Source organism: Mesoplodon densirostris, chromosome 2 (assembly GCF_025265405.1).
Source record: "Mesoplodon densirostris isolate mMesDen1 chromosome 2, mMesDen1 primary haplotype, whole genome shotgun sequence".
In the NCBI taxonomy this organism is placed as follows: domain Eukaryota; kingdom Metazoa; phylum Chordata; class Mammalia; order Artiodactyla; family Ziphiidae; genus Mesoplodon; species Mesoplodon densirostris.
In genome coordinates, this window is record NC_082662.1 from 55,966,678 (window position 1) to 55,984,623 (window position 17,946).

The following is a 17,946-nucleotide window of genomic DNA, read 5'->3' on the forward strand; positions in this document are numbered from 1 at the left end:
TGTTCTTATTTAGCTATTCAAGTGAGTGGGAATGGTATTCCTTTGTGGTTTTAATTTGTTATTTCCAATGACTAATGATGTTGAACATTTTTTCATGTGCTAATTTTCCATTTAAACATTTTATTTGTCTTAGATTTATAAAGCTGGACAGTTGCTGATTTGGTGACTGTTAGGTCACTCAGACTATGTAAATATAATGTACTGATCTTTCTAAATGTTCTGCTGGGTTTTTAATTGTTTACAAATTTCTTTTTGTATTGAAAGCAAAAAAGACAAAGTATCTTTCAGAGGACTGTGTACCAGCCAAAAGGATCTGGAATATCATCTTAGGGCCACTCTTCTTAAAGTGGGAAATCCTGTTATTAGTGACATCATGGATGAATCTGGAGGACATTATGCTGAGTGAAATAAGACAGAGACAGAAAGACAAACACTGCACGGTATCACTTAATAGGGGAAAAAAATAAAGTCCAACTCACAGAAACAGAGAGTAAAAAAGTGGTTGTTAGTGGCTGGGGGATGGGGGAAATAAAAAGAGGTTGATAAAGGGTACAAACTTTCAGTTATAAGATGAATACATCTGAGAATCTAATGTATAACATGGTAACTATAACTGATAACATTGTATCGTACAGTAACTGAAATTTGCTAAAAGGGTAGAACTTAAACGTTCTCACCAAAAAAGAAAAAGAAAAAAAGAAAAATTTGAAGTGGATGCATTAATTAATTTGATGGGAGGAATCCTTTCACAATGTGTGTGTGTGTGTGTATATACACACACACAATGTGTATATATATTCACAATATATACATCAAATCATCACATTGTACACTTTAAATATCTTATATTTTGGTCAATTATATCTCAATAAAGCTGAAAAAAAGGGAAAGCCTTAGATCATCCTTTTTTTGGTTCTCCTTTCCCTATTTCCTATTTTAGACCAGATCTTCTGTCCTAAAAACTTGACTCCTACACTACACAGACATACTCATTAGATTCTTGAGTGTCTCCATAACTCCTGAATGATTTGTATAAAAAAACCTGAAGAAGTTAGGAATACGTCATCCCTTGTGCCAAACCTTGTGAGTCAAGACTATTCCTTGATAAGATTCATGCAAAACACTTAACACTGGCATATGGATGGATCAAACCTACTTAATCTCCTATTATAGGATTGAGAGAAGCAATGGGGGGCTTTCATGTAGAAAGAGGGGGTGGAAACCAAGAGAGGGAAGATGAATGTATATATCCAAGTCACTCGGGAACTTTTATGCAGATGCAAAAAATTTAAGTCAAAACTTCTGTTTAATAGGAGATGGACAAATGTAACTCCATGTTTACTACTAGAAACCAAAGCTTTGTGCTAACTGTTGAATTTATAAGGAGGGAAGGATAGCATGAACCTGTTTGTTCTTTCCCTGATACCTTCCTCTCATTCCTGAACTACAGAAGACTGAGCTCCCTTGGGCTTTGGTGAATCTATCACCAGTGTGTGTTTATGGTTTTAATGGATGTTTTTTTTCCTTTCTGCTATACTTTTGCTATATACTTCTGCTATATACTTCTGCTATATGCTGATCCTTTCCCCTTCCTCTTCTTTTCTCCAAGAAAACACAATGAATAAAGACTTACTGATACTGAAAAAAAGAAGATATAACAATTATAAATATACACACACATACACATCTAACAAGACAGCCCCAAAATACAAGGAGCAAAAACTGGCAGAATTGAGGGAAGAAATAGAAAATTCAACCATAATAGTTGGAAACTTCAGTGTCCCACTTTCAACAATGGATAGACCAACTAGGCAGAAAATCAGCAAGGAAACAGAAGACTTGAACAACACTATATACCAATAAGACCTAACAGACATCTATCGAACCCTCCACCCAATGAAAGCAGAATACGCATTCTTCTCAAGTGCATACGTAACATTAGCCAGGATAGAAGATATGTTAGGTCATAAAACAAATCTCAGTAAATTTAAAAAGATTTGGATCATGTAAAGAATGTTTTCTAATCACAACAGAATAAAATCAGAAATTAAAGAAAGAAGGACATTTGGAAAATACAAAAATACATGGAAATTAACAAACTCCTAGATAACCAATCAAAAGGGAAATTAGAAAATACATTGAGGAGAATGAAAATGAAACACAACACGTGTAAAAACTTACGGGATGAAGAGAAAGCAGTACTCAGAGAGAAAGTTAAACACATTAAGAAAGAAGAAAGCTCTCAAATCAATAACTTATCCTTCCACCTTAAGAAACAAGAAAGAGCAAACTAAAACCAAAGGAAGCAGAAGGAAAGAAATAATAAATACTAATATTAAAGAGAAAAGAAATGAAATGGAAAATAAGAAAATAGAGAAGATCAATGAATCTAAAAGTTGGTTCTTTGAAAAGAAAATTGACAAACCTTTATCTAGACTAAGAAAGAAATGAGAATCAAATTACTAAAATCAGGAATGGGGGGTGGATATTACCACTGACTTTGGAGAAATAAAAGGTATTATAAGGGGATACTATGAACAATTGTATGCCAACAAATTAGATAATCTAGATGAAATGGACAAATTCCCCAAAATACACAGCCTACCAGGACTGAATCATGAAGAAATGGAAAATTGGAATGCATCAATAGCAAGTAAAGAGATTAGATCAATTCAGAAAACTTGTCAAAAAGAAAAGCGTGGGGCTGGAGAGCTTCACTGGTGAATCCTACCAACACTTAAAGAAGAACTGACACCAATTCTTCTCAAACTCTATCAAAAACAGGGAACACTTCCTAACGCATTCTATGAGACCACATTACTCTGATACTAGAACCAGACAAATACCTTAAAAGAAAAGTACAGACTAATCTCCCTTATGAATACAGATGCAAAAATCCTCAACATTCCTGCAAACTGAAACCAGAGAAAAATAAGAATTGTATATTGCGACCAAGTGGGATTTATCCTGTGAAAGCAAGGTTGGTTCAATATACAAAAACCAATCAATATAATACATCATATTAATAGAATAAAGGAAAAAAACCCCACACGATCATCTCAATAGATGCAAAAAAGAATTTGACAAAAATGCAATTCTTTCATAATAAAAAATAATCATCAAACTAGGAATAGAAGGGAAGTGTCTCAATCTGACAGAGGGCATTTAGGAAAAACTCACAGCTAACGTCATATTTAATGGTAAAAGACTGGATGCTTTCCCCCTAAGATCAGGAACAAGGCAATGATATCTGTTCTTGCCACTCTACTCAACATTGTTCTGGAGGTTCTAGCCAGGGCAATAAGCAAGAATAGGAAAAAAAGGCATCCGATGGGAAAGAAAAATGACATGATCTGATATATAGAATATCCTAAAAAATCTAAAAGAAAGTATTAGAGCTAATACACGAGTTCAGCAAAGTTACACAATACATGATCAATATACAAAAATTAGCTGTGTATCTATACACTAGCAATGACCGATCTAAAGTGAAATTATAAAAACATTTACATTAGCACCAAAAAGAATAAAACACTGAGGAATAAATATAACCCCAAAGTATAAGACTTGTATACCGAAAACTACAAAACATTGTTGAAAAAAATTAAAGAAAATCATAATAAATAGAAATAGATCCTGTGTTCATGGTTTAGAAGAACTACTAATTTTAAAATGACAGATTCAGTGTAATTCCTATCAAAAGTACAAATTTTTCTTTTTCAGAAATGAGAAGGTGACCCTAAAATTCACAGGGAATTGCAAGGCATATGGAACAACAGAATCAATCTTGAAAAAGAACAACAAAGTTGGAGGACTCACACTTCCTAATTTCAAATTTATAGTAATTAAAAATTTTTATTTTGAAAACTTGTAGTAATCAACACAGAATGCTAGTGGCATAAGTTCAGATCTACAACCAAATGGAATAGATTTGAGAGTCCAGAAATAAATCCATGAATTTATAGTCAACTGATCTTCAACAAGGGTTCTAAGGCCATTCAATGGGGGAAATAATAGCTTTTCAACAAACAGTGCTAGGACAAATGAATATCCACATGCCCCTAACCTCATACCATGTACAAAAATGAACTCAATAAGGTCTTAATGTAACATAAGTGCTAAAACTATAAAACTCTTAGAAAGAAACATAGTGAAAGTTTGCATTACCATAGACTGCACAATAGTTTCTTAGATATGACACCAAAAGCACAAGCAATCAAAGAAAAAGTAAATTGGACTTCATCAAAATTTAAAACTTTTGTGTATCAAAGGATACTATCAAGAAAGTGAAAAGACAACACACAGAATCGATGAAAGTATGTGCAAATCATATATCTGACAAGGTAACAGCATTCAGAATTCATAAAGAATTCTTACAATTCAACAGTAAAAAGACAACCCAATTAAAAAATGGGCAAAAGATGTGAACAGGTTATTTCTCCAAAGAAAATATACAGATGGCCAATAAGTACACGGGAAGATGTTCAACATCATCAGGGAAATGCAAATTAAAACCACAATGAGATAGCACTCCACACCCAGTAAGGTGGCTAGAATCAAAAATTCAGAAAATAACAAGTGTTGATGAGATGTGGAGAAAATGGAACCCTCATACACTGATAGTGGGAATGTAAAATGGTACAGCTGCTGTAGAGAAGAGTTTGGCAATTTTGCAAAAAGTTAGACAGAATTACCGTATGACCCACCAATTCCACCCCTAGGTATGTAATCAAGAAAACTGAAAACATGTTCATACAAAACATTGTACAAGAATGTTATATACAACATTATTCATAATAGTCAAAAAGTGGAGACAACCCAAATGTCCTTCAGCTGAGGAATGGATAAACAAAAGGTGATATACCCATACAAAAGAATATGATTCAGCCACAAAAAGGAATAAAGTACTGTTACATGTGACAACATGGATAAACCCTGAAAATGTTACGCTAAATGAAAGAAGCCAGTCACATATTGTATGATTCCATTTATATAATATGTCCAGAATAGGCAAATCCATAGAGACAGCAAATAAATCAGTAGTTGCCAGGGACTGGGTGGGTGGGGAGGAGGAAATTGAGACTAACTGTTACTAGGTATGGATTTCTTTTTGGGGTGATGGAAATGTTCTAAAATCAGATAGTGGTGATGGCTGTACAATATAATGAGTATATAATAAACCACTGGTGTATACTTTAAAATTATGAATTTTATATTATATGAATTATATCTCAATAAAAAATGCTAAAATTAAAAAAAGAGAACTGACCTGTCAAAAAGTATATGAGATAATTGGAGAATTTGAACAAAGATGTCCATTTGATGATTAAGGAATTAATTCTGAGAGATATGATAATACTATTTTTTAAAATTTTGTTTGTTTGTTTGTTTGTTTGTTTATGGCTGTGTTGGGTCTTCGTTTCTGTGTGTGGGCTATCTCTAGTTGTGGTGAGCGGGGGCCACTCTTCATTGCGGTGTGCGGGCCTCTCACTGTCGTGGTCTCTCTTGTTGCGGAGCACAAGCTCCAGATGCGCAGGCTCAGCAGTTGTGGCTCACGGGCCTAGTTGTTCCGCAGCATGTGGGATCTTCCCAGACCAGGGCTCGAACCCATGTCCCCTGCACTGGCAGGCAGATTCTCAATCACTGCGCCACCAGGGAAGCCCTGATAATACTATTATAGTTTTTTTAAAGTCTACCTTTTAGAAATAATTACTGAAGTATTTATGATGATATGGATGATGTTTGTTTGAGATTTGCTTCAAATCATCTGGTATGGGGATACTGAAGTATGCGTGGGAATATAAATGAAACAAGATTAGCCTTCCGCCCACCGCCCGCCGCAGCCCGCCGCCGCCCGCCGCCGCCGCGGCCTGCCGCCGCCCGCCGCCCGCCGTGGCCCGCCGCCGCCGCGGCCCGCCGCCGCCGCCCCCGCGACCCGCCACCGCCGCCGCCTGCCGCTGCCCGCCGCCACCGCAGCCGCGGGGCCTGTGTGCGAGCGCGGGTCACTGTCCGCCCCGCCTTCCGGGGGACCTGTGCACCCCGCCACTGCCGGGGTCCCGAGACCCGGGGACGGCTTTCCCGGGAAAGCGCATGGAGCGCCACGGGCTGCTGCAACGTCACGCCGGCCTCTGCCGCCGCAGGCCCGCCCCACACTGCGCGCCCCTCCCTCCCCTAGTGAGCCAGAGCCCCCGAATCAGCGGCTCCTTTAAACCCGTCCTGTCTGAGCGAAGAACGGACGCCCTCCGGCGACCTACGCACAGAGACAGGGCCAGGTCCAAGGCTGAGACCCGGGAGCTGTGAGAGCAGAGTCAGGGAAATCTCTCTGTGCAGCCTCGGAGGCAGCGGATTAAAGCTCCACGGTCCATTTGATGTGCCCTGCGTCTGTGGAGTGCATGAATGGACAGCGAATCATCCCAAATTGAGGAAGTGGACTTTGAGGACAAGATTTAAGACTTTCCCCCCTTTTCCTCTTTTTACAACGAATTATTCCAAAGTAAGGAGGTGGACTTAGAGAGCAAGATTTCAGACTTCTTGCCCTTTTCCTCTTTTTACAACGAATTATCCCAAATTGAGGAGGTGGACTTGGAGAGCAAGATTTTTGATTTTTCCCCCTGCTCTCTTTTTGTGAATGTGTATGTGTAATCTTCTGTGTAAGATTCTCTCTGTATAGCTTTGCTTCCACCATATGTCCCAGGGTTCTATCGGTCCGTTTTTTTTTTTTTTCAATAATTACTTTCTAATTTTAATAACGCTACTATATTTCATACTTTATTCTATTTTACTTTACCTGCTCTTTCTTTTTTTCCTACCTTCCCTTCCTCCCTCCCTCCCTCCGCTCTCCCTTTCCTTCTTTCTTTTTCTTTCCTCCATCCCTCCCACCCTTCTTCTTTCCACTTTCTTTTTCTTTCCTTCCTCCCTCCCTCCCTGTCTTTCTTTCTTTCTTTCCTTCCTCCCTCCCTCCCTTCTTCCATTCACTCTTCCTTTTGCTTTCATTGCTCCCTCCCTCCCTCCTTTCTTTCCTTCTTTCTTTCCATCCTTCCTCACTCCCTCCCTCCTTTCTTTCTTTCTTCCTTCCTTCCTTCCTTTCTTTCCCTCTCTCTTTCTTTCTTCTACTAATTCTTTCTTTCTGCTTTTTCTCCCTGTTATTCTGAGCCGGGTGGATGAAAGGCTCTTGGTGCTGCAGCCAGGATCCAGTGCTGTGCCTCTGAAGTGGGAGAGCCAACTTCAGGACACGGGTCCACAAGAGACCTCCCAGCTCCACATAATATCAAGCAGCGAAAATCTCCCAGAGATCTCCATCCCAACACCAGCATCCAGCTTCAGTCAACGACCAGCAAGCTACAGTGCTGGTCACCCTATGCCAAGCAACTAGCAAGGCAGGAACACAACCCCACCCATTAGCAGAGAAGCTACCTAAAAACATAATAAGGCCATAGGCACCCCAAAACACACCACCAGACGTGGACCTGTCCACCAGAAAGACAAGATCGAGCCTCAACCACCAGAACACAGGCATTAGTCCCCCCCACCAGGAAGCCTACACAACCTACTGAAACAACCTTAGCCACTGGGGTCAGACACGAAAAACAACGGGAACTACGAATCTGCAGCCTGCAAAAAGGAGACCCCAAACACAGTAACATAAGCAAAATGAGAAGACAGAAAAACACACAGCAGGTGAAGTAGCAAGATAAAAACCTACCAGACCTAACAAATGAAGAGGTAATAGTCAGTCTACCTGAAAAAGAATTCAGAATAATGATGGTAAAGATGATCCAAAATCTTGGAAATAGAATAGACAAAATGCAAGAAACAGTTAACAAGGACCTAGAAGAACTAAAGATGAATCAAGCATCGATTAAAAACACGATAAATGAAATGAAAAATACTCTAGATGGGATCAATAGCAGAATAACTGAGGCAGAAGAACGGATAAGTGAGGTGGAAGATAAAATAGTGGAAATAACTGCTGCACAGCAAAATAAAGAAAAAAGAATGAAAAGAACAGAGGACAGTCTCAGAGACCTCTGGGACAACATTAAACGCACCAACATTCAAATTACAGGGGTTCCAGAAGAAGAAGAGAAAAAGAAAGGGACTGAGAAAATATTTGAAGAGATTATAGTTGAAAACTTCCCCAATATGGGAAAGGAAATAGTTAATCAAGTCCAGGAGGCACAGAGAGTCCCATACAGAATAAATCCAAGGAGAAATACACCAAGACACATATTAATCAAACTGTCAAAAATTAAACACAAAGAAATCATATTATAAGCAGCAAGGGAAAAACAACAAATAACGCACAAGGGAATCCCCATAAGGTTAACAGCTGATCTCTCAGCAGAAACTCTACAAGCCAGAAGGGAGTGGCAGGACATAATTAAAGTGATGAAGGAGAGAAAACTGCAGCCAAGATTACTCTACCCAGCAAGGATCTCATTCAGATTTGATGGAGAAATTAAAACCTTTACAGACAAGCAAAAGCTGAGAGAGTTCAGCACCACCAAACCAGCTTTACAACAAATGCTAAAGGAACTTCTCTAGGCAAGAAACACAACAGAAGGAATATACCTACAATAACGAACCCAAAGCAATTAAGGAAATGGGAATAGGAACATACATATCAATAATTACCTTAAATGTAAATGGACTAAATGCTCCCACCAAAAGACACAGAGTGGCTGAATGGATACAAAAACAAGACCCATATATATGCTGTCTACAAGAGACCCACTTCAGACCTAAAGACACATACAGATTGAAAGTAAGGGGATGGAAAAAGATATTCCATGCAAATGGAAATCAAAAGAAAGCTGGAGTAGCAATTCTTATATCAGACAAAATAGACTTTAAAATAAAGACTATTAGAAGAGACAAAGAAGGACACTACATAATGATCAAGGGATCGATCCAAGAAGAAGATATAACAATTGTAAATATTTATGCACCCAACATAGGAGCACCTCAATACATAAGGCAAATACTAACAGCCATAAAAGGGGAAATCGACAGTAACACAATCATAGTAGGGGACTTTAACACCCCACTTTCACCAATGGACAGATCGTCCAAAATGAAAATAAATAAGGAAACACAAGCTTTAAATGATACATTAAACAAGATGGACTTAGTAGATATTTATAGAACATTTCATCCAAAAACAACAGAATACACATTTTTCTCAAGTGCTCATGGAACATTCTCCAGGATAGATCATATCTTGGGTCACAAATCAAGCCTTGGTAAATTTAAGAAAATTGAAATTGTATCAAGTATCTTTTCCGACCACAATGCTATGAGACTAGACATCAATTACAGGAAAAGATCTGTAAAAAATACAAACACATGGAGGCTAAACAATACACTACTCAATAACGAAGTGATCACTGAAGAAATCAAAGAGGAAATTAAAAAATACCTAGAAACAAATGACAATGGAGACACGACAACCCAAAACCTATGGGATGCAGCAAAAGCAGTTCTAAGGGGGAAGTTTATAGCATACAATCCCACCTTAAGAAACAGGAAACATTTTGAGTAAACAACCTGACCCTGCACCTAAAGCAATTAGAGAAAGAAGAACAAAAAACCCCCAAAGCTAGCAGAAGGAAAGAAATCATAAAGATCAGATCAGAAATAAATGAAAAAGAAATGAAGGAAACGATAGCAAAGATCAACCAAACTAAAAGCTGGTTCTTTGAGAAGATAAACAAAATTGACAAACCATTAGCCAGACTCATCAAGAAAAGAAGGGAGAAGACTCAAATCAATAGAATTAGAAATGAAAAAGGAGAAGTAACAACTGACACTGCAGAAATACAAAAGATCATGAGAGATTACTACAAGCAACTCTATGCCAATAAAATGGACAACCTGGAAGAAATGGACAAATTCTTAGAAATGCACAACCTGCCAAGACTGACTCAGGAAGAAATAGAAAATATGAATAGACCAATCACAAGCACTGAAATTGAAACTGTGATTAAAAATCTTCCATCAAACAAAAGCCCAGGACCAGATGGCTTCACAGGCGAATTCTATCAAACATTTAGAGAAGAGCTAACACCCATCCTTCTCAAACTCTTCCAAACAATTTCAGAGGAAGGAACACTCCCAAACTCATTCTACGAGGCCACCATCACCTTGATACCAAAACCAGGCAAGGATGTCACAAAGAAAGAAAACTACAGGCCAATATCACTGATGAACATAGATGCAAAAATCCTCAACAAAATACTAGCAAACAGAATCCAACAGCACATTAAAAGGATCATACACCATGATCAAGTGGGGTTTACTCCAGGAATGCAAGGATTCTTCAATATACGCAAATCAATCAATGTGATACACCATATTAACAAGTTGAAGGAGAAAAACCATATGATCATCTCAATAGATGCAGAGAAGGCTTTCGACAAAATTCAACACCCATTTATGATAAAAACCCTGCAGAAAGTAGGCATAGAGGGATCTTTCCTCAACATAATAAAGGCCATATATGACAAACCCACAGCCAACATCGTCCTCAATGGTGAAAAACTGAAACCATTTCCACTAAGATCAGGAACAAGACAAGGCTGCCCACTCTCACCACTCTTATTCAACCTAGTTTTGGAAGTTTTAGCCACAGCAATCAGAGAAGAAAAGGAAATAAAAGGAATCCAAATCGGAAAAGAAGAAGTAAAGCTGTCACTGTTTGCAGATGACATGATACTATACATAGAGAATCCTAAAGATGCTACCGAAAAACTACTAGAGCTAATCAATGAATTTGGTAAAGTAGCAGGTTACAAAATTAATGTACAGAAATCTCTGGCATTCCTGTACACTAATGATGAAAAATCTGAAAATGAAATCAAGAAAACACTCCCATTTACCATTGCAACAAAAAGAATAAAATATCTAGGAATAAACCTACCTAAGGAGACAAAAGACCTGTATGCAGAAAATTATAAGACACTGATGAAAGAAATTAAAGATGATACAAATAGATGGAGAGATATACCATGCTCCTGGATTGGAAGAATCAATATTGTGAAAATGACTCTACTACCCAAAGCAATCTACAGATTCAATGCAATCCCTATCAAACTACCACTGGCATTTTTCACAGAACTAGAACAAAAAATTTCACAATTTGTTTGGAAAAACAAAAGACCCCGAATAGCCAAAGCAATCTTGAGAACGAAAAAAGGAGCTGGAGGAATCAGGCTCCCTGACTTCAGACTATACTACAAAGCTACAGTAATCAAGACAGTATGGTACTGGCACAAAAACAGAAAGATAGATCAATGGAACAGGATAGAAAGCCCAGAGATAAACCCACGGACATATGGTCACCTTATCTTTGATAAAGGAGGCAGGAATGTACAGTGGAGAAAGGACAGTCTCTTCAATAAGTGGTGCTGGGAAAACTGGACAGGGACATGTAAAAGTATGAGATTAGATCACTCTCTAACACCATACACAAAAATTAGCTCAAAATGGATTAAAGACCTAAATGTAAGGCCAGACACTATCAAACTCCTAGAGGAAAACATAGGCAGAACACTCTATGACATAAATCACAGCAAGATCCTTTTTGACCCACCTCCTAGAGAAATGGAAATAAAGACAAAAATAAACACATGGGACCTAATGAAACTTCAAAGCTTTTGCACAGCAAAGGAAACCATAAACAAGACCAAAAGACAACCCTCAGAATGGGAGAAAATATTTGCAAATGAAGCAACTGACAAAGGATTAATCTCCAAAATTTATAAGCAGCTCATGCAGCTCAATAGCAAAAAAACAAACAACCCAATCCAAAAATGGGCAGAAGACCTAAATAGACATTTCTCCACAGAAGATATACAGACAGCCAACAAACACATGAAAGGATGCTCAACATCTTTACTCATTAGAGAAATGCAAATCAAAACTACAATGAGATATCATCTCACACCAGTCAGAATGGCCATCATCAAAAAATCTAGAAACAATAAATGCTGGAGAGGGTGTGGAAAAAAGGGAACACTCTTGCACTGCTGGTGGGAATGTGAATTGGTACAGCCACTATGGAGAACAGTATGGAGGTTCCTTAAAAAACTACAAATAGAACTACCATATGACCCAGCAATCCCACTACTGGGCATATATCCTGAGAAAACCATAATTCAAAAAGAGACATGTACCAAAATGTTCATAGCAGCCCTATTTACAATAGCCCGGAGATGGAAACAACCTAAGTGTCCATCATCGGATGAATGGATAAAGAAGATGTGGCACATATATACAATGGAATATTACTCAGCCATAAAAAGAAATGAAATTGAGCTATTTGTAATGAGGTGGATGGACCTAGAGTCTGTCATACAGAATGAAGTAAGTCAGAAAGAGAAAGACAAATACTGTATGCTGACACATATATATGGAATTTAAGAAAAAAATGTCATCAAGAACATAGGGGTAAGACAGGAATAAAGACACAGACCTACTAGAGCATGGACTTGAGGATATGGGGAGGGGGAAGGGTAAGCTGTGACAAAGTGAAAGAGCGGCATGGACATATATACACTACCAAATGTAAGGTAGATAGCTAGTGGGAAGCAGCCGCATAGCACAGGGAGATCAGCTTGGTTCTTTGTGACCGCCTGGAGGGGTGGGATAGGGAGGGTGGGAGGGAGACGCAAAAGGGAGGGGATATGGGAACATATGTATATGTATAACTGATTAAATTTGTAAAATAAAAAAAAATTAAAAAAAAAAATAAAAAATAAGAAAAATTCTGCCAAAAAAAAAAAAAAAGAGACATGTACCAAAATGTTCATTGCAGCTCTATTCACAATAGCCCAGAGCTGGAAACAACCTAAGTGTCCATCATCAGATGAATGGATAAAGAAGATGTGGCACATATATACAATGGAATATTACTCAGCCATAAAAAGAAACGAAACTGAGCTATTTGTAATGAGGTGGATAGACCTAGAGTCTGTCATACAGAGTGAAGTAAGTCAGAAAGAGAAAGATAAATACCGTATGCTAACACATATATATGGAATATAAGAAAAAAAATGTCATGAAGAACCTAGGGGTAAAACGGGAATAAAGACACAGACCTACTTGAGAATGGACTTGAGGATATGGGGAGGGGGAAGGGTAAGCTGTGACAAAGCGAAAGAGAGGCATGGACATATATACACTACCAAACGTAGGGTAGATAGATAGTGGGAAGCAGCCGCAGAGCACAGGGAGATCAGCTCGGTGCTTTGTGACCGCCTGGATGGGAGGGATGGGGAGGGTGGGAGGGAGGGAGATGCATGAGGGAGGGGATGTGGGAACAGATGTATATGTATGACTGATTCACTTTGTTATAAAGCAGAAACTAATAAAAAAAATAGAAAAAAAAAAAAAAAGATTAGCCTTGTGTTGATAATTACTGAAGCTGGGTAATGGGCAGGGCATTCTCCATAATCAAAAGGTAAAAAAAAAAAAGGAATCAATATTTGGTAATTGTAGTGAAATAAGGAATCTATAAAATAATCATCAATGAATTAAAAAAAAACCATTAGGAGAAAGACTGACGGAGAATTTTATTATGGGTGGATCAGGCTGGTAACACCTGAAACCAAGACCATTTTGTGCCTCCTGAGGTGATGAGACAGGAACTACACAGACTACATATGAGGCATTCTTATCAAAATATGAACCACAATCTAATCAAGCCTCTAGTTTTAACTACAAGTTTTATAGGAAATATGAAGATTAGAGAAATCACTTAAAGGACACCACAAGAAAACAATCAACCAAATCTAGAATGTGAAATATGGAAAAAATATTTCAGTTTTTTCCAAAAAATAACTTACAAGAAAAAGAGTGAGATTTTAAAAGATTTAAAAGGAGTTGGGTGGAAAAAAATCTCAAGGTTCATAAGAACCACTACAATGTGTAAACCTTGTTTGGATCCTGATTTTAATAAGCCAACTGTAAAAGGACATTTTGAAACAACTACAGAAATGTGAACATAAACTGGGTGAAAGATATTATTGGGACTTCCCTGGTGCAGTGGTAAAGACTCCGCGCTCCCAATGCAGGGGGCCCGGGTTCGATCCCTGGCCGGGGAACTAGATCCCACACGTGTGTCGCAACTAAGAGTTTGCATGCCACAACTAAGGAGCCCATGAGCCACAACTAAGACCTGGCACAACCAAATAAATAAATAATAATTTTAAAAAGATATTATTAAGGAATTACTTCTTATTTTGTAAGGTATGATAATGGCACTATAGTTATGAAAGAAGTCATTATCTGTTAGAAATGCATACTGAAGAATATTCTGGTGAAATAACATGTCTGGGATTTGTAAAATTCCAGGAAAAAATATACAGATACATACACACATATATACATTAATATATGTGTACATATATATATAAATAGATGAAGCAAAATGTTAATAATATTTGAAGCTGGGTGATGGTTACATGGTAGTTCACTGTATTATTGTCTCTACTTTTGTGTATATTTGAAAATTTCCATAATAAAAAGGTAAGGAAGGAAGAAGAGGGAGGGAGGGGGAGAAAAAGGAGCACACATGCCTACAAATCAATAAGTAAGCCTACAGAATATGAGCTATAATATTTCCTAATGCCCTGAAGTCCCAAGTTCTTTCTAATTTCAGGAGTCAGTAAAAGCCTTATCTCAGAGAGATAAGGTTAGGCCATGGGAATAATCAGACTTAGAAGTATCCTACTAACGGTATTTCGACTGGGTATGTATGCCCAAATCAGCAAACCTCCCCCAAACCTGCACTGCATTCCTTCTAGCAGCATGCCTATTGAGTTGGCCTTGGTAGGAAGTATGCTCCTTCCCTTCCCAATCTGCAGCATCTGCTTCTCCCATTCCTTCTCTGAAGTAGCCTGAAAGAGATTAGGTCAAGCTGGCTGGGTATGTGACCAGGTAGCTAGCTGTCCCTATAAATTCATCTGGACTGCCATTGGCAACAGTCTGTAATAAATAACTCAACTTTGTTTCTGAAAATTCATCTAGAAACAGTGCTTGGAGGGCAATAACTTCAGCAACCCCAATGTTGCAGGTAATGATAAATCAAAACCTTCATCACTCAACAATTTGAGAGGTTCAGCAAGTAGTGGTACTCGTAGTATATACTCTATATATATTAAAGGAAGATAACAGGGAATGATCCATACCTCTGTTTTCCCTATTAGGGTAATCATAAGGAAAATTACTTTTGCAGACTTGCCCTAACATCATGGAGCATTAATCTCCATGAAGGTCTGTAGCCACATTGGGAACACTGGGATTTGGTAGTTCTAATTATTGCTGGGAGAGGAAACAACAGTTGTTTAGAATGAACAGGCTCCACTTCAACCAACTGGCATATAAGAGCCATCTCCTTTCCTTGGACACCAGAGCCTTCTTCCTTCAGCATCATATGGGTAAGGCAAAATGACCACAAAGTTACTACTAGTTCCTCTGTAGCTTCACAGCAATTAGGTGCTCTTAGAATTATAAGTAAATGTCTGATTTTCCTTCACACGGACTAAGGCAGCCTCAATGGGATCACTGGCATGTAGGCAGATTCTTGGGAACCAGGCTGCTTCAGGGCTTAGCTGTTACTGGAATGGATAGAAGCATAAATGTACCTAAAGAGAGAAGCCTAGACTTAGCACCAGAGCCAAAGCTGTCAGATCTAAGATAGAGCTGCAAACAAATTATGAGGCAAGATACAAAAGCTGGAAATATCAGAAATAATAATAAATATTAGAAATAGGTTAGAAAACAGGAATGTTGAAGGCCCAGGCTAGGATGCTAGGAACCTGCATTTAGCAGCTGGTGGCCATGTGGTACCAAGCTAAGTCAACTGGTTTAAAGGTACAGAATTGGGCCAAACATAACAATACATTTTTCTAATACAGGATATTAGCTGTGTCACTGGCTACCTTGACACATCCTAATCTGGAGAAAAAATGGATAGAAAGCTTGCCATGACGACAACTGTACTTTATGAAAAGGATGAATTCCTAAATGGCCATTCTCTTCCATTCAAATGATGTTACCACCTCCCAAAGAACAGTTTTGGGGAAGGAAAGAACAGTATTTCATTTCAAGCTGGACTACTCATCTACCAAAATACCATTCTGACCAAGGAAACAGATGCAAAATTACAGTCACAGCTGCATTCTGTCCAGAACAAGTTGGATAATGGTGTTCTAAATTGCTAATTACACCGTTAATGATTTTGTTAGTGGCATTGCAGTATTTTGCCACTTTGTTTAAATTTTTTTAAAAACCATCTAGGAAGTTTTAAAAATGGTAAATTGTTAAATATCAGTGAGTCTTCTGAAGAGAAATTCCATATAAAACCCATTTCTTGAAATGGCATTCTCATATGGGATCTCACATAGGAGCACATTTACTGACTAGCTATTTGTTTTAATTTACTTTCTCACCAATTTACTTGCATTTAAGATTACTAAGGCCATAAGTATCCCAGTATTAGTGTTTGTATCTAGATCCAATACTGTTAATGAAAAGATAATAAACTAGCATATGTCATGATATGCTGGTATTGGTAATGTGCTATGATGAGATTTACAAAAAGTAATAGCAACAGTACAATTTTATTCTTATTGTGACAACTACAGTGAAATTTATTACAGTGTTAGTATTTAATTGTTTATTCATGCCAGCGTAGCTGAGGGGGTAATTATCTTTTTGATATAAAAATGTTAATGCTTTTATTTCAATTTAGCAGATTAGAGAATGCAGATTAAAGCACTGCCATTGTTCCATCTTTATTTATTTGCATTTAAGTGGCAGAGCATTTTTTTCTACAAATAGTGAATTAATTTCTACTAAATTATTTCATTAAGGCTTCAAATAATTTGCCCTTTAAATAAAAACCTCAAGCTGGCCAGGAATTTCCATATATTAGATTACAAATTTTATATGTAGAAAATGGTGTACCAATAACAATTATGTCTCAGTGGTGTTTTTTTTGATACTTTTTACATTTAGTATATGGGTAAATTAGCTGTTAAAAAATTAAAAACACAATCTTATTACACAATTACAAACTCATAAGTAAATACTTACATTTGCTTTTAACAGATCATCCAATTTCAGTGATCTTTTAACACTGCAAACAAAATAGTTAAAGACATCTTAGATTTAATATGCTTTAAGTAGCCAAGTATTTAAGAGTAATCTATATAAACAAAGATTCTAAGTTACTTTCACCAACTAAAGTAGAATACCTATGAAGAAAGCAATTTTCACAATGATGAAACTGTTTTTTTTGACAGCACATATCAAGATGAAATCATAATTAAATATTTAAATGGATTTTTATATATGTAGTTTTATATATATGCACCATTATACAATTCAAACACTAAAGTTATATTATAAAATAATCTTAGTAAAAAATTCATATATTTGTGTGTTTTAAAATACCACTAACAAAAATTATACATAAAAGGAAAATAATTTACATACCTTTAATGGAGATGTTGAAAGTATATTATTTGCAGAAATAATACACTAGCTATTAAAATAAAAGTATGGGCAAGGTGAAAAAGTTTTGCACATTATTCTAGCTTTAAACATGATTCAGTGCTACCAGACTATGACTTAACTGAGGAACAGATGCTCTATGTCTTTATAAGTCCCCAATCCATAAGAAACTATTTTTTGTCTCCTTCACTAAACTGATTCAGGAACATGCCAGGCTCTCTCTGTGCAAAATCTGTTCTGCTAAACTGGATGCCCAGCTGTTGGTGACAATGCTTAGAAAGGAAAGCTGAATATTTATAATACTTTATTTCATACAGCTGTCTTCTAAAAAGCAGTCATCAACATTTTATTGAACACAGACTAAATGCTCAAAGGAGAAAAAGGTCAATATAAATTAAAACTAGTTTTCCCAGTGACAAATGCGACGTT

General features: G+C 37.3%; 1 protein-coding gene across 1 annotated transcript in view; it reads right to left on the reverse strand.

Annotated features, from left to right (window-relative positions):
* Positions 1-17,946, reverse strand: part of ITGB3BP (integrin subunit beta 3 binding protein) — a 92,508-nt gene that overhangs the window by 56,334 nt on the left and 18,228 nt on the right. Inside the window, exon 2 of the mRNA XM_060119411.1 lies at positions 17,098-17,140. Within this exon, the coding sequence (XP_059975394.1) occupies positions 17,098-17,140 (43 nt within the window). The remainder of the gene's footprint in view (positions 1-17,097; positions 17,141-17,946) is intronic.